The sequence below is a fragment of the Delphinapterus leucas genome, chromosome 16 (genome assembly GCF_059928025.1).
Source record: "Delphinapterus leucas isolate spDelLeu-1000000601 "Yukka" chromosome 16, BTC_Dleu_Yukka2, whole genome shotgun sequence".
NCBI lineage: Eukaryota > Metazoa > Chordata > Mammalia > Artiodactyla > Monodontidae > Delphinapterus > Delphinapterus leucas.
The window spans coordinates 47,282,009-47,302,640 of NC_143144.1; the positions used below are offsets into that span (position 1 = coordinate 47,282,009).

General features: G+C 36.9%; 1 protein-coding gene across 2 annotated transcripts in view; it reads right to left on the bottom strand.

Moving 5' to 3' along the window:
- Positions 1 to 20,632, bottom strand: part of PRKG1 (protein kinase cGMP-dependent 1) — a 1,173,156-nt gene that overhangs the window by 196,160 nt on the left and 956,364 nt on the right. For both annotated transcript variants that reach the window (XM_022569451.2, XM_022569450.3), the window contains exons 6-7: positions 13,736 to 13,813; positions 4,925 to 5,019 (exon numbers count right to left, since the gene is read on the bottom strand). In XM_022569451.2, coding sequence (XP_022425159.1) covers positions 4,925 to 5,019; positions 13,736 to 13,813 — 173 coding nt within the window. The remainder of the gene's footprint in view (positions 1 to 4,924; positions 5,020 to 13,735; positions 13,814 to 20,632) is intronic.

Consider the following 20,632-nt stretch of genomic DNA (forward strand, 5'->3'; position numbering starts at 1 on the left):
ATCCCACTAGACATTCTGTTACATTTTACATAGATAATCCATTATAATCCTCATAAGAATAATCTTCACTAAAACCATATTAATTATAATCCTCACTACAAAAGACAAAGAAACAAAAGAAGAAAAACCCTAAAAGTCTCAGGTGCAGGAAATAGAGAGGAGTCCTAAGGTTAAAGAAATGAGCTGGAGCTTGGCAGGAGAGCTCATGAAGGGCGGGTGAAGAAGTCCTGCTATGACCCTATCAAGACAGCAGCTGGCCTGTCCCTAGGTTCTTCAGAACCTTTTTTTTTTTTTTTTTTTTTTTTAACGTAGGGGCAGGACAGGAGTAAAGACACAGACGTAGAGAATGGACTTGAGGACACGGGGAGGGGGAAGGGCAAGCTGGGATGAAGTGAGAGAGTGGCATGGACTTATGTATACTACCAAATGTAAAACAGATAGCTAGTGGGAAGCAGACACATAGCACAGGGAGATCAGCTAGGAGTTTTGTGACCACCTAGAGGGGTGGGATAGGAAGGGTGGGAGGGAGACACAAGAGGGAGGGGATTGAATTGTGTCCCCTATACATATATGTATAGCTGATTCACTTTGTTATAAAGCAGAAACTAACACACCATTGTAAAGCAGTTACACTCAAAAAAAGATGTTAAAAAAAAAAAAAGCAGCTGGGACGGAGCCATTTATAAGTCCTAGAGTATTTCTTCACACAAAACACAAGCTTTAGAAATAACTCTCTATGTTGTCCCAGTTAAGCATCAAAGAGGTTTTCCCTGAAAGAAACAGAAACCCAAGCCTTGCAACTGAGAGATCTGAATTCTTTCTTTCCTATCTTTATGGTACAGGGACAGGATGGTGATAGTGGGAGGGAGAGAAAGTACTTGGGGAGGATACAAAAGAGGCTTGAATTCTATCTATAATATTTCATTTCCAAATAAATAAATGAGTATTAATAAGGTTCAAATATTGCAAAATATTAAAATGTTGTACCCAGTATTTGTTATATGATTTTATGTGCTATTTTACTAATTAAAAAAAATAAACAGGTTAAAAAATGTTAATTAACTTGCCCAGATCACAGTCCATGAGAGGAGAAACTATGGAAATATAGACTTCTAATACCAAAGTCTGTTAAACTGACTTGGCTTATTCATTTTTGCATTAACAAGGAAGGGCCTAACATGTGGCCAAGGTGTTCAGAATGATAGACAACAGCTGGGATAATTCCTGGAGGGAGGGGCCCTGCTGACAGAGGTCTGCTATCAAATGCCACCATTCCACAGGGTGGCCCAGGGCTGCATTTGGCACGTGACCTAAGGAAACTTAGAGATCATCTACTTCAACTGGGTCAGTTTACAAATTCAGTAACAGACCCAGAGAGATTAACTGGCTGGCTTAGTGAGTGGATGATTCAAAATTTAATGCTATGTCAATTATACCAAGTGCGCTAAACTGTAGTCAAGAAGTAGCAGAACAGTCTTGGGAATGGGGATGATGATGACGATAAATAAAAATAAACATGATGGTGGTGGTGATGATAGCAGCTAACGTTTTTGAGCACTAATCTAAATTCTAGGTACTCACCTGAATGCTTTGTAAGTATCCCCTTGATTATTCCTCACAACAACCCAAAAAGTTAGGTACAATCACCATCTCCATTCAGATCAAAGGAGAGCCTCTCAGGGGCTCATAATCTGTAAATTACAGAGTACATCCCAACCTAGGCAGTCTGACTTCTGTGCTGGAACTCTTAACCATATGCTGTGCTAAAGACTCAAACATTAGGGGAAGGGGGAGGGAGCAAGTGGGAGCTCAATCCCGTCTCTCTCAGGTTCAACTTGGGCTTATATATTTCCCATTACTACAGATGCGAGGTGTGTATCTGGCTTAGAATTTGACATTATCTGATGCCAGTATGAATTCTACGTGGTGTCAAGTCAGGTAGAGCTCTTGAAGCAATGGTATGTTAGTGTAGATGGATTGACTCATGAATTATTAGATTTAACCTGAAGTAAATTCCCTAAACACAACTTTAGTTTTCCTGTATATAAAGGAGTACTTCTGAAAAGAGTAAAACATTTTGCCCTCTCTCTGGTGTGGAAAAACCATTATCACAGCAAAAAAAAGAACGCTTAAGCCAACAATACTGAATAATTCGTTTCATGTCAACCAAAAAAAGTGAAAGCAATAAATAAATCAAATTTTTCTAGTAATGAGATGCTATTGGTTAGTGAATGTTAATAATGTAGATTATAGGATAGTTAGATTTATGACTATGGTCTCCTTCCAACAAGGAAGTGAATCTTGTTAATTCTAGAGGCAGAACTACATAGTGGAGTTCTGGAGTTTGGTTACTGAGGTCACATTTCAGCTCTGTCATTCAATTATATACTGTGTGTGTTTAATCAATACTAGTATTAGGCACCCTCAAATTTAAAAAGAATGGTCAAGGATTGATTTCAATATTATCAATCTGTCAATATTTTAATGATCTGCTGAACATCCTCAGGAAAATAAAACAAAAATTCCCAGTACATATAAATTTTATTTGTGAGAAAACAACAATCTGAAATGCCGTGTTATGTCCACACAGAGAATGCTGACTATAAAATGTGTCTTCCAAGGATAAAAATCATAAGGTACAAAGAAGCATAGCTATTACTCACAAGGATATACATGGTTGCTCAAAAGACTTTATAACCTAAAGTCACATACATTTTTAAGTTATTTGTAGGGAAACAAGTGAAACAAATCAATCTGATTTGTGAAAAGTCAGAATTTCTTGTGTGAGACATTGAAATTCAAAGAAAAGATCAAAAAAAGAACACAGAGACGCACAGTGAAAAACAGGTTAGTGACTAGAACAGCAAAACATTAAAATGTCAAAAAATAATCAGAACAAGCAAATAAGGCTAAAACTAACAGGCTTCCTTTGTTGGAATCTAGTTACAGAGTTTTAAAGAGGCATATCTATTGATATAAATGACAAAATGGCAGCTCACAGGTAAAATCGTTTGCAGAAGTGTTTGCTAGCAGAGCTTTTTTTTTTTAAATCAAGTTACAAAATCACATATCTTTTTCAGAACCCAGTTTTTTCTGTTTCTTAAAAAAAAAAAAACAACAGCATAGCAATGAGCTGGAGCTCAGTAATTGATGTGCTCAATTGTATAAGTCTTTCTAGTTTGCCACCAGTTTTACTCACCTTATTTTTACTCATTGACATTGGGTTGGCCAAGAAGTTCCTTTGGGTTTTTCTGTAACGTTATGGAAAAACCTGAACATTCTGGCCAACCCAATACATTACCAGGCTGCCCCCTGTAGTCAGGTGAGTTCATAAGCCCTTATGCACCATCAAACTAACTCAAGTCATGAAAGTGATCAATTGCAAGATTGGGGATCATCAGGGAGCTTCATTTGTTCACTCACTCATTCGTTCATTCAACAAATACACGTTGATTTCAAAAGTGCCAGATACTGAGCTCAAATCAGCATATAAGTATTTGGGATTTCTTTGCATCAAGATAATAGGCAGACATAGATCTGGATGTATACCAAGATGTATGTGATAGAGCTGAGGACAAAACAATGGTGAATTTTAGGAAATGAAATAAGAAATTCTAAAAAGTGCTAACAATTCGCTAATAATTGCAAGGGTCTCAAAGGATGGGGATTCTAAAGAAGGAAGGGGTGGTCAACAGTGTAAAACTATGGCTGAGCAGTGATGTTAAATGAAGACAGAAAAGAAAGACAATTCTATGATGTAAGTAGCAAATCCCCAGTGATGTTTAAGAGGGCACACATAGAGTAGGCTGATAAAGCCAGGTTGAGTGGTGAGAAGATAAGCATAAAGGGCATGAGAAAGAGGGATGGAGGTAGGTTGGGGGGTAGGTATGATGGAAAATGGTGAGGGTGGGGTGAAGGGAAGGCCAGTGAAGAGGACTGAATATGTGCAAAAGAGAGATTTGGTACCAGACAGTTCACAAGAATAACCATATGCTAGAATGAATTCAATCTAGATGTAATACCATTAACTTAAATTTTGATATCAGAGCAAACTTTAGTAACTTTTCTGTAAACCATATCCCCAAGTTCACTTCCTGGGACACATTCTGGCAAGGTGTTTTTACTCTAAACCCTTCTTTAGTTAGCACCAACATTCACTGACGACAAGCTGCAAAAGAAAATCCGTCAATTCTCAATTATGTTTTACTTTCTGGTGTTCCACTTGTGACCTCAATCAGAAATGACTGAAATGTTTCTGGTTCTTTGACTCTGCTGGAAATGACATTTTCCACACAGGCATCTAATCTTGGACCAATGAAATCAGGTGATATTATTCTCCAGAATCCTCTACATATATAATAATCAAGAGAGAAAGATTAAAGTACAAATGGTATGTAAAATGCCTTCTGAGCTCATCCACAGCGAAGCTGGATGTGATTTACCTTCACCTGCACCTCGTCTTCCACCTCCACTACCGTAGCTAGTGATGAAAACCACCACCCAGAGGTGAATCCCAGAAAGGCTTCATTGCCTTTTGATGTATTGTTTGTACAATCAGGTTTGGAGACGTCAAAATTCTCAGCCAATCACCTTCCTATGATTCCGAGTAAAACTGTCGTACAAAAGAAGCTTAGCAGAGACTTCTCCCTCTCTTTTAGAGTCTTTGTAGAGATTATAATTGAGGAGAATTTTTCCTATTGATATAAAATTATATAAAATGATTGATTACAGATGTTAACCGCTCAATTCCATAGCCTACCCAAATAGATTCTAAGTCCAGCTGGAAATAAATAAAATTGATCGTCAAGGGTCTGTGTCGGACGGTAGAATAAGCACTAAACACCCTATTGTGCTAGAAGCTCAATATGTAAGACAAATTTATGTAGCATTCAACCAAAATCTTTGTAACATGTGATCTACTTACCCCTGCAAGGCTTTCTCTCCAAACCAATCTCCTTTTCCTAAGGTTCTAAGAAAGACTGGGTCTTCACTTGGCGAGTCTTCACGAGTGACATTTACCTAGAAAGAGAAACAATGAAAGCCTGTATCCACGGCATACACACTGGATGATCAAATAAACACTGATTAATGATGTTCGTTCCATTTCTTATTTCTTTTTTTTTTTTAAACTTATTTTCATGAAGAGAAAAAGTACATTACCACTAAAGGGGACAAAGAATAATATCGCAACTTCACATGCACCCCAAGAAGTAATCTCCATGTATTTTGTTATGCTTTCAAGTTGTTGTCAAGAAATAATAAATTATTCAGAAATTTGAATTTCACTCAAATCTTCAACTCTATTCTCACTTCCAGCTTTCTATGAGGCAATCACTATGATGGATTTAGTAGTGTTCCTCCAATCTTTTTTTATGTGTTTATATGCATGTGTTTTAAAAATATATGAATAGCATAATACAGTATGAATTATTCTGCAACTTACATTTTTTCTCTTATCATTATTTTATTTATTCCATGCTATTATATATAAATCTAGTTCATTCATTTTAATGTTTTAGTGTCTTCTTTCATCCTATATTTATCAATTTCCTTGCAGATGGACGTTTATACTGTCTCCACTTTTTGGCTTCACTTAACATCTATCTATACACCTCTCTACATGTACATCCCAGTTTCACCAGGACATGCCTATCTCTTTGCCAAGAAGAAGCCAGCCTTCATTCAAAGGCCAGTCACATTTCCATGAAGACTTCCTGCAGGTCTCTACCTGACTACTGTCCTCATGATCCATATGTTTCATTCAGCAGGAGTTCTTTTTTTGAAGATATATAAATTACATATGTGTCTTTATTTTACCATAATGAATAGTATGCTCTTCAAAGAAATGGGCATTTCTTTGATAGTCTCTGTAATTTATAGTAAGTACTCAATAAAGAGTAGTAAACTGCATGAACAGAAGAGCTTCATTACTAACAAGATATCTCTGCCCATATAGGACTTGGGAGTTGGATGATAGTCCATTGAAAGCACGTAATAATGTATTTGTTGAATGAAGACATAAATGTAGTAAATTGTACCTTTGCCTTTGTGTTAATTCACTTTCCCCTAAAGTTCTACAAATATAATACTGGCTACGTGTCATTTAAAAAGTTTAAATAGTTAAAATTCACCTACCTGGAAAATGTAATGAAGTAGAAAAACTAATTTCTTGAGACAATGCCAGACACTTAAACACATTTAAAAATACTATGCTTCAGGTTTCTGAATTTAGAGACTGGATGTCAAAGACCAGAATTTTTATAAGTATTAAAAAGGTCTATGCAAGGTGGAGGGAATTCAATTATTACTCTCCACTGACCCATTTGATTACTCCTCCACATGGTGTTTCAAAAGCATGGAAATGCAGTTTTTAACACTTAACCACTGAGCTATATAAGAGAGATACTCATATGCATACTGATGAGGCTTTCACAGATGTGAATGGAAATATGCTAGCCCAGTGGTTCTCAAACTGTGTGTGTGTGTGTGTGTGTGTGTGTGTGTGTGTGTGTGTGTGGTGGGGAGAGGGGGCATGCAGTCTTGTTTAAAATAAAGATTACTTAACTCTTATTCCTGAGGTTTTGATTGAATGGGTTTTGGAAATCTGCATTTCAAAAGATTAATGTGGGTGATTTAGATGCAAATGTTCTACAGACCAACCTTTGACAAACACTGATACACTGTTTCATTTCTGAACCTCAGTTTTCTTATCTGCACAATGAGACAACTCAACAAAATTACTTCTGTCAGTCCTCCTGGCTGACAAAAAAAAAGTCAATGATTAATTTAACTATAAGTTAAGCTCATTAATTCAAATTAGATATAGGGATACATATAACTGTACATTTGCCATTTGGGTAACAAAAAAGATTATAAACTCAAAATGGCAGATTTACGTAAGCCATGGAGAAATTTGGGTGGGTTTTGAAATGTTCTTAAAAAATATGTTACTGAAATGCAGTAAGAGACACAAAAAACGGGTCACCTATGGAATAAATCACATTCTGCTTATATGATAAATATGAGGAAAAATCTATCTCCTATAGTTCATATATGTGAAAAAACAAGCAGCTCAAAGAGCAAAAATAAAAGTTCTCCTTTAAAGTTGTAGTTTCCAGTTTTTCTTTATATATATAATGAATCATTCTAAATATGCACCGGCACCAGTCATGGACATTTGCATCTTTAATTCTAAAAAAGAAAATTCAAGGTAGAAAAAGTTATATATACAGATATAGCTTCTCTAACCTTGACCTGTATACATAGTCTTTTCACCTACACCATAAAGTACTTTATGATCCACAATGCTGTGGAAGGGAACTAGCTATGGAGCTTAAAGGTAATATTTAGTCTATTTGAACCCATTACCCCACCACCTTGCCTGAAAAATGGGAGGGATATCTCATATGGATGTACTTGTGCTCTATGTGTGAATTAAATGAGAACATCAATGAAAAGCATCCTCTTAATTCTGAGTGCCCCCCAAAGTTGGTTCTTTTTTCCTTATTTTCCCCTTTGTTCCATTTCTCTCACTTCCTACTTCAGAAATTCCATGCATTTGATTGTAATTATCCCAAATCTCTACCATTGCTCTTGTTGACATAAAATGCTATTTAGAACTTTAACTACTTTTAGTTCCAGGTAAATAAAAGAGAAGGTGTTTATTTTTATAATCCTTTTACCTTTCTATATATTAATTTTTCTATAAAATATATGCATGGTATTGTGATTTTAAGATTTGGAACTGTTTTTAAAATTATATATATATACATAATTTTTTAAATTAAGAATCAAAATAGAAATTAGATATTTTAAATGGGACACATAAAATTGATCTTTAATACCAAAATCTTCAATAAACAATATCAATGTGCTCAACCAACATGTTTAACCAAAAATAATTCAAAAACAAAATAAAATGTTTTAGTACAGATTCAACAGGTTTTATAAACAAAGCGATGTTTGTTGTAAAGAAACATGGAAATCAGAGATTTGTGGGGCAGACCCAGCTGGAGAATAGGGTTGTCAGGTGAGCATTTTCCTACCTGTGTAATAGATTATAAAAATGAGGAGTTTCCAAATCAAAGCATCTCCCTTTTCAAACAATGTTCTACACACATTGCTCAAAAATTGCCCTGTTATTCCAAAAAAAAAAAAAAAAAACACAAATGTTCCCTAATGCAGAAAAACACTTTTAGGAGCTGTATCTGATAGTTTGGGGCATGTACAGGGAAAGAATATTTTTCTGAGCTTGATGTTTGCCTGCATTCCTTTAGTCATTACTTAAATTCAGGGTGGTTCAGACCTATGACTCCCCTGAGTCTGGTTTGACAACTGAACCTTTTGTGCAACACAGGAATGAATTAGAATCTCTCTCACCATGTGTCCACTCCCGTCCCCCAAAACATCTCTGGTGAATCTTATGTTCGTGATTCTCTTTCTGGTACTTCTACTTTAATGAGTGTGTGTACGTGCACTCACATGCACCTCATTCCATGCATAAATACCATATATTTTCCTGGTTTTAAACTTTATATAAATAATATCACACCACACGTATCCTTCAACTTGTTTCTTTTGATCAGCATTGTATTTGAGATTTATCCAGTTCATCCATGTTAATAGCTGTAGTTCATTTCCTGTTTGTATAATATGCCATTATATGAATATTATATAGTTCATTGATTCTTCTCTATATGTAAATGTGGGCTTCCTCCAGGTTTATTGTTGTTATATACTAGTCTGTTGCACTATTAACATTACTTATGAACATTTTTGCATGTTTTGTGGTGTCCATGGGTGTTTCACTAGGATCAAAACTTACAAATAAAAACCAAGGTTATAAAGTATACGCATCTTCAATTTTACTAGGTATTGACTCAGTCTTGGTACAAAGATGTCACACCAAGTTATATTTCTACCATCGGTGGATGAAAGTTCATATTATACTATATTGTCATCAACACTTGATATTGTCAGACTTTGATTTTTTGCCCCAAAAAGGTCAATATTATATGGCATTTCTCTGATTATTAATAAAAGTAGGGTATTTTTCATATTATTTTATGGGCAAGTTGTATTTCTTTTTTGTGATTTTTTTGCCTATTTTTCTATTGAATTAATTTTTTTTATTGATTCATAAGACGGTAGTTTAGCTTTTGACTGTATTTATGATGTCTTGCCAAAGCTTTTAATTTCGATGTAATCATATGTAACCACATTATCGCTTATTGTTTGTACTTTAAAATTCTCATTTAATAAAATTTTTCCTATCCCAACATGACAGAAGTATTCTCCTAATTGTCTTTTGATTTTTTTTCTAATTTTTTCTTTTGCATTTAGGTCTGGAATTGACCTTATTTGTACAGTGTGAGGTCAGGATCCAATTTCATATATCTCCCTATGGATAACTAATTGTTTTGGAATATGTATTGCCCATGCTCTCCTAACTCCAGTTCCCATAGATCTTGGACCTTTATTTGAGCTCACTATTCTCTTATTCTGATATATTTATCTAGTTCTTAGTAGAATTAAGACATTTTCTTCTTTACCTTATAATAAATCTTTATATCTACTGAAGTAATTCTCACCAATATACTCTTCTTCCTTTCAAATGTTTTAGCCATTTTTGTCTTTTGCTCTTCATTCTAGTGTCCTTTTTTATCATTTAAAAATTTCTTATACAATTTTTAAAGGTTACTTTCCATTTACAGTTATTACAAAATACTGGCTATATTCCCTGTGTTGTACAATACATCCTTCAGTCTATCTTACACCCAATGGTTTGTACCTCCCACTCCCCCTCCCCTACATTGCCCACCCCCGACTTGTAACTACTAGCTTGTTCTCTATATCTGTGAGTCTGCTTCTTTTTTGTTACATTCACTAGCTTGTTGTATTTTTTAGATTCCACATATGATATCATACAGTATTTATCTTTCTCTGTCTGACTTATGGCAAAATTTCATTCTTTTTTATGGCTGAGTAGTATTCCATTGTGTGTGTGTGTGTACATAAATATATATATACACACACAATACATCTTCTTTATCCATTCATCTGTTGATGAACGCTTAGGTTGTTTACATGTCTCGGCAATTATAAGTAATTCTGCTATGAACATTGGTGTGCATATATCTTTGTGAATTAAAGTTTTGGTTTTTTTTGGATATATACCCAGGAGTAGAACTGCTTTCATATGGTAGTTCTATTTTTAGTTTTTTGAACCTCCATACTGTTTTCCACAGTGGATGCACCAATTTACACTCCAACCAACAGTGTGCAAGGGTTCCCTTTTCTCCTTGCGAGCATTTGTTATTTGTAGACATTTTGATAATAGCCATTCTGACAGGATGTGGCTACTGAGAAGCTGAATATTTTGTTTTATTTAATTTAGTTAATTTTAATTTAGTGACTTGAGACTAATGGCTACCATGTTAGGTTGTGAAGATATAGAATAGTTCCATCAACAGAGGAAAAAGTACTGAACAATGCTGATCCAGCTAAGCTTATATTAATTTTAATAATTTATCTGTCTACATAAAAAGCTCAAACTAAAATCATACCACCTGTAAATAATTACTGTTTATTTCTTCATTTCCAAACATTATATCTTTTTCTTGACTGACTGCAATGGTTGGGGTGTTTAGTTACACAGTGAACAGAAGTGGGGATAATGTGCATGTTCGTTCTTGAAATGAAATGATTCATGTTTCACTCTGATATTTTATATATATATATATATATATATATATATATATATATATATATATATAATGTCACACACAAACAAAATTTCCATAAGAGCGTACTTCCCATATTCAGCAACACTGAATATTGTGTTAAGCCCATTTGTTTAACCAACATGCTTAACCCCTTGTGAATTCTAAGCAAAGCCATGTGGTTTTAAGTGGAATTTAATGAACAAGAATTTTTGAAATATTTTTTTCTAATGGTAGCATACAAGATAAGTTGAATAGAATCAGAAAATCAAAATGCCTTTGAATTATTATTGAAACTCTGAAATTTTGTTGACCAATCCTGTTCAATTTTGGTTCCACTTATTTATGGAGACATTTTTTTTTTTGATGCAACACAACTAGAGGGACATAGGCATAAAGTTTTATCAGAGATATTTTTCATGCTTAATTATGAATCCTTGAGTGCTTTATGGTTCACTGTTGGGGGGAACAAGTCAGGTTTCCAGGCAATTGGAATGGACTGATTAAAGTATAAAGAACTAACTCAGCTTCTACCTGAGGCAGAACTAGGTACTCTAGACATCACTGAAGCATTCTGCCCAAGTTTTAGAAAAATCAGTTTGTATAGGTTTAATGGGGAAAAAACAAATATTTCCAAGTTTATTTTATAATGCTTTTCTCTTTGTGTGAATGTGCTTTATAGAAAAATAAAAACTGTTTTACTCTTAAATAAATGAACTTGAACAAGGGGAAATCCACCTGTAGTTGTACAGCCCCTGTTGTGTGTCTCTGTCTCACATTTTCTAAGGAAAAGCCAGGTTGGTGGTAACAAAGAAAATATCTTTGTCAGAGTTATCCTTTATAAATTCTTAAATGTACATGAAAACAAGGTGACATCTGTACACCTAAAACAACACACATAATTTTAGAAAATTTCAATTCTACAACTTATTTGCCTGCTCACCTGAACCTACTCTCATTCTCTTATCATTTTCTATTCCTTCCTATTGGGACTTAAGTGTGTTCACCTTCTGCTTCTTAAAACTTAATATAGTAACTCCAATACATTAATATTAGAATTCATATAATTAACATACTAAATCAATCATATATTATTATATAATTAGTATAATTAAGAATCATGGCAGCTAAGTTGTATGACCTGAAAAAGAAGGTTAGGAAAAATCTATGCCTGGTTTAAAAAAAAAAAAATCTTGGATGTGTCAAAAAATTCCAATATATTCTTACTACTTCTCTCCCAGAATTCCTACAGTGGTCTGAAATACTGCCAAGGGAATCAGTTCCTCTGGTGTAATATCCATGCTATTTCTATGTATACATATTACAAAACTCATAAAATAGCACCACTAATGCTCCTGTGTTCAGCTGAAACTGGTTACAAACCACAACCTTTTAGGCAGTGCTGGAATTTGCAGTAGTTTGGTAGCCACAAAAGCCTGTCAGAAATTCATCTTAATCGATAAACATATCATTCCATGAGAGCAAAGAATTAGCAATAAAATATAAAAAAATAAATCTAGGATTGCCAGGGCAAAAAGCCCCCCTGTGACCAATCAAATAATTTACATCCATTAGGATTTTCAGTTTTCCCTGATTCTTCCGTCGATATTAAGAACAAAGCAATAAATGGTAAGCTCTAACAATTTATATATAAACCTCAAAATCTTAACATTTCTTATCCTCTAACATTGGAAAATACAAGGTGTAATTTTATCCATAACTGTGGTCAGATGTCATTTCATGTTGCTTTTTAGGAAGCCAGTCCCTTGACTTCTATTTCTATCCCAGGTTTTCTGATATCAGTCAAAAGAACAGGTATGAAAAAGTATAAATATTATTTTCTTCCCTTTAGTGGGATATGCCACCAGTGTAAACATTGACATATGCACATTTAAAACTCACAATTAGTCCAAAGAGAATTCTCTAAAATGTGATCCAACAAAATCTATAATCTTTCAACATATCCTGTTCACTGTGGCTCTGTTAATCTCCCTTGCCTATTTTACATGAGCCATAAAGTCAGTCATATTTGTTAAATTAGAAGAAATAAATTTACTTATTTTTTCAAAGTGATAATTATAAAAGTGAAAACTGCCATATAAATCCCCTTGTACCTGCATTTCCTTCCTAGTGTTTTACTTTACTTAGTACTTATAACTTCTTTTTAAGGATCACTTACTGTAAAGCAAAATAAGTTCAAATACATTGCACGCAGTGAAATGACACTTAAATGCAAAAATGATTAAGACTTTACTGTTGAAAGGAATTTAAGGTATTTTTAGCAATATAATATTAAAGTATTAATCTACATGTCTTCATTTTCCAATTCTCTCAATTTCATATTCGGTTTTTTTTAAATTATTATTTATAATATTAAACTTTTTAAAAATATGTAAGGAATAAATTATGATTTTTTATTTATGTCCCTGTCTACCCTATATTTACCCCTTCCCCTATACTTAACCACTTCTAATAATTTCTTAGTATCCATTAAATATTTATTTATGAAGATACAATGAAACATGAATATATTTACTTCCTGATTGGCCTCAGAGTGTTAAATAACTCGCCTAGGGAGTACTAAAACTAGGAAGTTTCATAGCTGGATTCAAACTTCGGCCATCTGATTTGAAAGTCCAGATATTTAATTATTACAATATTACTGCTCCTAATGACTGGATGGATTATTTTTTCTGTTAAAGATTTTTTAAGCAACCTTAGTCTCCTCTTTTTTAATTATTATGGAAAATTTTCCATTTATGCAGACATGCCAGTGGCATCTAGCATCATGATTATTATACTCTAGAACAAAGGCTGTTCGCTGGTCTTCAAAGTTATACTTTTTCTTTCTTATTCCACATTTTCAGGAGATACATTCTCAAATATTTCTTTATCAGTTTCAGAAAAGAAAAAACCTCAAACAGCTCAACACCCTGCACACGTGCTCCTCCACGGGTAGCTGACGAACCCCAGGCTCCCCTTGTGCATCTCCCTCTCATGCTACCAGGGCTTACCTTTCCTTTGCTGATGATAAAGAAGGTGTCCCCTCTTGCACCTTGCCTGATGATATATTCCCCATTTTCATAGTGGGTCTAAAAAACAGAAACAGTAACAGAAAGAAACATTAAGAAAGAAGTAATTTACTAAACAGCTCAACCTCTTCAAATATTAGCTCCTAAGGGATGGAATCACCCTCATGGTGGTGTACCCGAGCTTAGAATCCATCATTATTTAAAAATGAATAATAGTCAGTGAACACAATAATTACAAAGAAATCTATCCTCCTCACTTTAAAAACTATTTTGTTAGTGCCATTTTTCTGGGTGATTATATTCATATCTTTAAATTCATTCATTTTAATAGCTGGATGAAAATATTCTTTTCTCCCATCAACTGAGCATGAAATAAAACAGCAGAACTGATCATTAAACATGTCTTTCTGTATTATCTGCCATTCTCATTCGGTTTTAGTATTCCTGTAGTGACAGAAAAAAAAAAAAAAAGGCTGAGAAAGTGCTATGGCATGTAGCATTTCTAAAGATCTTCATTTTGAAACTAAGTTGACTTTTGGTGTGGGTTAGATGGCACTAGTTCCTTTTTAAGGCACTGCTTCAGGCTTTAATGTCCTGCTTCAGCAATTTAGGTTTGGCCTTGTCAAACAGAATGTCTTTATTTTATGTACTGAATTCTGGTCCAGCATCTGTGAGCTCATAAACCACCAAACAAGGGGCAAAGTAAGGCAAAGTAAAGCAAGAAGATGATCACAGTCAGTGTGTCAGTATTCTGATTCGGGCACAGTGACTAGGTACATTCCCAGGGTAAAGGCTGCTCCTGCAATGAACAAAAGTAATTTCTATAAGGTGAGGTGGGAGAAAGTATATTGCTGGGTCAGGAGGTATAACAGAAAAATGAGAACTGTGCCATCTGGCCCTATCTTTCTCGGCAGTTTAGCAAGGAAGCCATGTTTTGGGAAAGAAAACATTACTCTGTACACTCCTTAGGAAACAGATTCCATGGTTTGCAAACAATACTCACCAGGCCAATGGCTGTGATTTGTCATTATACCTCAACACTCTTAATACTTTATTCACTCTTAAAATTACCTTTCATTAATATTTCATATTAAGAATAGCCATGATTTTCTGGGAATGTAAATTGATACAGCCACTATGGAGAACAGTATGGAGGTTCCTTAAAAAACTAAAAATAGAACTTCCATACGACCCAGCAATCCCACTACTGGGCATATACCCTGAGAAAACCATAATTCAAAAAGAGACATGTACCACAATGTTCACTGCAGCTCTATTTACAATAGCCAGGACATGGAAGCAACCTAAGTGTCCAACGACAGATGAATGGATAAAGATGATGTGGCACATATATACAATGGAATATTACTCAGCCATAAAAAGAAATGAATTGAGTTATTTGTAGTGAGGTGGATGGACCTAGAGTCTGTCATACAGAGTGAAGTTAAGTCAGAAAGAGAAAAACAAATACCATATGCTAACACACATATATGGAATCTAAAAAATAAATGGCTCTGATGAACCTACGGGCAGGACAGGAATAAAGATACAGACATAGAGAATGGACTTGAGGACACGGGGAGGGGAAGGGTAAACTGGGATGAAGTGAGACAGTGGCATTGACATATATACACTACCAAATGTAAAATAGATAGCTAGTGGGAAGCAGCTGTATAGCACAGGGAGATCAGCTCAGTGCCTTGTGACCACATAGAGAGGTGGGATAGGGAGGGTGGGAGGGAGGCACAAGAGGGAGGGGATATGGGGATATATGTATATGTATAGCTGATTCACTTTGTTATACAGCAGAAACTAACACAACATTGTAAAGCAATTATACTCCAATAAAGATGTTAAAAAGAAAGAATAGCCATGATTTTCTTAATATACCAAGAAAATTAACATACTACCTAATGTTACTTTTTTTTTTTACTCTAAAGTAATATATTTTCCTAATAACAAGTTTTTTAAGTAAAAAAGTTCCTCATTTCCCTTTCCCAATCTCAACCATTAGATGGTAAATGCAGTCTGGTATGTATCTTTCAAGACTTTTTCCTGTGCTTTTAAACATATATATCTATGTGCATACAAACAATTATTTCTAAATAAAAATAAGATCAAATGATGCATATTCTTCAACCGACTTATTTAAAAAAATATCTGTGTTCCATTTTCATATCTTGTTGCTTAGAATGCAACAGTGGGAAGCAGGTTTGAAAAACAAAATCACAATAGTCTATTTTCATATATTCATTCAAGAAACATTTCTAAGTGAGTCAGGCCTGGTTACAGGCACTGATGATACAAGATGAAAAAGATAAAAATCTCATGTTAGCACTGTCACGTAGAGCCTTCCTTGACAGTGTTAATGTAAACCTGCACTGTCTGATATAGGAGCCACTAGCCACATGTGGCTACAGAACAGTTGAAATGTGGCCAGCGTGACTGAGAAACTGAATTTTTAAATGTATTTAACTTAAATTAAGTTTTAATACACACGGCTAGTAGCTATTGTATTGGATAGCACAGGTAGTAGATAAAACTGACAAGGGAAGAACGACGATCTATAGCAGTAGGGGAGGGGGGAGGGGGGAGCGTCTTTCCCACTCGTGATGTTTTTTACTTTGTGAATGGAGCTCAATTAGTAAAACTCAGGACCATTTTCTGCCCTTTTCCTCACTCTGCACCAGAGGAGACAGTGTAATTGATCTGACTGATAAATTTGGAAGTAATCTATATGTTCACCTCAGACTCTCATCACTTCCGGATGGGAGGTAGCTCCCCACAGAGGGCTGGCATTCTCTGATGCTTGTCTAGGGGAGGAATCTTCTCCCTAGCGTAGTGAAGTCCTGCCCCCGTCTGGGCGTCTGTGACAGGACAAGTAAGTCGGCCCAAACAGCATCCAGCTTGGAAGCCTGTTTGTCTTTTACTCCTAAGCTACATTCTCTAGCCTAGAGTTTATTAGTGATAATAGTAATATTTTAGTCCCATTTATTTGCCTCCAGTTGAGAATGAATGCACCAAATCTTTCTTCTTTCTTTCTTTTTTTTTTTTAGACCTGAAAGAGCAGTTTATTATTTCTCTTGGTACTGTATGTTAACTGGATGATTCTTCGGCTTCCCATGCTGTCGGCTGGGATAACCGCACAGTGTAATGCCTCACGCTTGTGAGCATTTGGTGCCGGTGCTGGCTGGGGGCACAGCTGGGACTGTCCATGTCTGCTTTTCCCCCACGGGAACCTCTTTATGTGGCTGCCCAGTCTCCTCCATATCATGGTGGTCTGGGAGCGGGCCAACTTCTTACATGGCAGCTGGCTTCCAAGGGTGCAAAAGCAGAAGGTGTCAGGCCTTCCCAAGACCCAGGCCAGGAACAGGCTCCCCTATCACTTATGCTGCATTCAGTGGGTTCAAGCAGGTCCCTGGCCCAATCCAGGCACAAGGGGAAGGGACTGCACAGACATGTGAACCCCAGGAGATGTGGTGCATCAAGGGCTGCCAAAACACAGCCTGGCGCACACCTCAAACTTCAAGTGTATAGAACGGAGCTCCTGGCATCCTTTTTCTAGTCCTGTTTCTCCACCTTGCCAGTATCAGCAACACCAGCTCCATCTTTCCAGGTGCTTGGGCCAAACACCTTGAAGTCGTCTTTAACCCTTCTACCTCACAGTTCTATCCACAACTGCTCTGTTGGCAAGCTGGCTGCTCCACATTCAGAGAATGCCCAGAACTCAACCACACCTCACGTCTGCTGCTATGGCCACCATCTTTTCTTGCCTGGTCCAAGCAGTCACCTTCTATCTGGAATCTCTGCTCCTGCCTGGCCCTTCAGTGCTCTCCCCACATAGCAGCCAGGCAATTCTGTTAACACACAAGCAGTGCCTGTCCCTTCTCTGCTCACACCCCTGCAGGGGCCCCTAATACACAAGTACAGGGTCCTATAGTGACTTCAGCGCACTAACAGCTTCTGTCCTTTTGCTTCACTGACCTCACCTTCCACCTCTCTTCCTCTCATTATGTCTGTTCTGTTCACACCACTTGCCTTGATATTCCTTGAATATTCAGGCCCAGGCCCACCTCAGGGCCTTTGCACAGGCTCCTCCCTCTGCCTGCAATGTGCCTACACACCAAATATCTATGACTCCTTCCTATCTTTATTCAAGTGTCACTTTCTCACTGAGACCTATCCCAGCCTGCCTTTTAAATCTTTTCCTCTCCTCTGTACTTGTGAACCTCCTTGAATTAGTTTTCTATGTAGCACTTACCATCAACATCTATCAGGGTCCGGGCAGAAGAGGCTGCACCCTTGGGAGAGGGAGGAGATCAAAGAAGGACGAATGATGGGAGTGTGGGCAGGATTAGGGGATCAAGGAGTGTTGGAGGTAAAGTGTCAGGGAGCAGGATTGCTGGACCCTGTTCAGAGGTGGAGCCATGTGACATATAAGCTCAATAGGAGCTGGAACTGTGACTTCTGATAAGGAACATCCACTGCCAAACCCCTTGCCTGGTTTGGAGGGAGCAGAGGAAGAAATACTCTGACTTCTCTCTTCTCCACCCTCTGGTCTCCTGCTGGGGAACCCCTTGGCTGAACTCAGCTGGAAGTCATGAGACAAGGGAGCCTTCCCATTCAGGTCAGCTTCTGGGCAGAGAGAAGTGCCAGGAAGAGTGAAATGTTTCAGCCCCATGTTTAACATATCATTCATTTAATCACCTGTCAGCTGTCTCTGCCACGAATGTCAGCCCTATGGGGGATTTTTATGTTGCTCCCTGCTGTGTTCCTTGCAGCTATAAGAATGCCTAACTGTGAACTAAATACTTATTGAAAAAATGGTTTAAATTATAAGGATATTTAGTCTCTCATGTAAAAAAAGAGTCTGGAAATTGAGCAATTTCAGGGCTGGTCAATTTGTTGGTACAACAAATCCTCCAAACACTCAACTTCTTTCTCTCTTTCAGTTATCCTTACTGGATAGGTCCTTATGGTTCCCAAGATGACTGCCACTGCTCCAGTCATCACAGCTGGGTCAGAAGCAAAAAACGCAAACTTCTCATCTTACCATTCCTTCTAGGGAAAAAAATCCCAGAAATCCCTAGCAATCATCCTTTTATGTCTCCTTTGAGTTGCATGCCTGTTCTTAAATGAATGTCTGGCACGATGAATAGAATTATTCCCAATGGTTCTCATTAATCAAGGTCACCCACTAGGACTGAAAAGAAACCATTTAAATGAAGTCAAAGCTCTGGCAGTGGGAAAATAGAAAGGAGGGATTGGGGAGGCACCCAAGAGGGTATTTACTTCATGGACAAACCTGAACAGTCTCTGAAGGATCAGGGCTGAGATGGGGGTGGAATACAGAGGAAAGGCTAGTAAAGCTGGGATTCTAGGCTGTGAGAGGACTTAAGAGTCCATGGAAGCTGTCTCCACTGAGCTGTGGTTAAGGACAGAGAGGCACCTGCCCCTGGCGACAGTACAGAGAGTATATGAGAATTAGGGGAGAAAACCAAGGACTACAGATGGCACCTCAACCAAAGAAGCAAATGTCTATAGGTCCAAGCAGCTCCAAAGTGGAAGGGGCTGCCCCACTGGGCAGGAGGCACCACATACCAAGCACACACCAATGGAGGCTAGGTGAGCATGGGACAGAACATTGCAAAGGAGATTGAGGTGACTGTCCAAGGATGCCTGAGGGCCAATTTTAGGCACGGTTTCAGCCTTGAGATGCTGTGATTCTCTGACAGGTTGTGTTTCCCAGAAACGGCCACAAAATATCTTCCATTCCACCAGCTCTCCTGCAAGGTGACTTTGTGATTCTCCCATTAAGAGTGGAGTCTAATTCCATGAAATATCTAAAAATCTTATATGTTCTGGTATAATGTTATAAGTCATAATTCTAGTTGCTACTTTAAAATGTATATCTCAGAAATAACTAAATTTCCTTGTCAATTGCATTTTTATGAACTTTCATCAAATCTTTAACCGTGGTCATTTTTAAGTCTTCTGTCATTTACAGACAGTGCTGCGTGTACTCTGATGCTTTTGCAAAAACGTTCCTATAAAAGGGTTTCATCTTCAAGGAATTCATGGAAAAGACTCTGACAAGTACAGGTTTCTGTGCTCAACATCATTAATCATTAGAGAAATGCAAATCAAAACTACAATGAGATATCATCTCACACCAGTCAAAAAATCTATAAACAATAAATGCTGGAGAGGGTGTGGAGAAAAGGGAACACTCTTGCACTGCTGGTGGGAATGTGAACTGGTACAGCCACTATGGAGAACAGTATGGAGGTTCCTTAGAAAACTACAAAGAGAACTACCATATGACCAAGCAATCCCACTACTGGCCATATACCATGAGAAAACCATAATTCAAAAAGAGTCATGTACCAAAATGTTCACTGCAGCTCTATTTACAATAGCCCGGAAATGGAAACAACCTAAGTGTCCATCATCAGATGAATGGATAAAGAAGATGTGGCACATATATACAATGGAATATTACTCAGCCATAAAAAGAAACGAAATCGAGCTATTTGTAATGAAGTGGATAGACCTAGAGTCTGTCATACAGAGTGAAGTAAGTCAGAAAGAGAAAGACAAAGACCGTATGCTAACACATATATATGGAATTTAAGGGAAAAAAATGTCATGAAGAACCTAGGGGTAAGACAGGAATAAAGATGCAGACCTACTAGAGAATGGACTTGAGGATATGGGGAGGGGGAAGGGTAAGCTGTGACAAAGCAAGAGAGAGGCTTGGACATATATACACTATCAAACGTAAGGTAGATAGCTAGTGGGAAGCAACCACATAGCACAGGGAGATCAGCTCGGTGCTTTGTGACCGCCTGGGGGGGGGGTGGGATAGGGAGGGTGGGA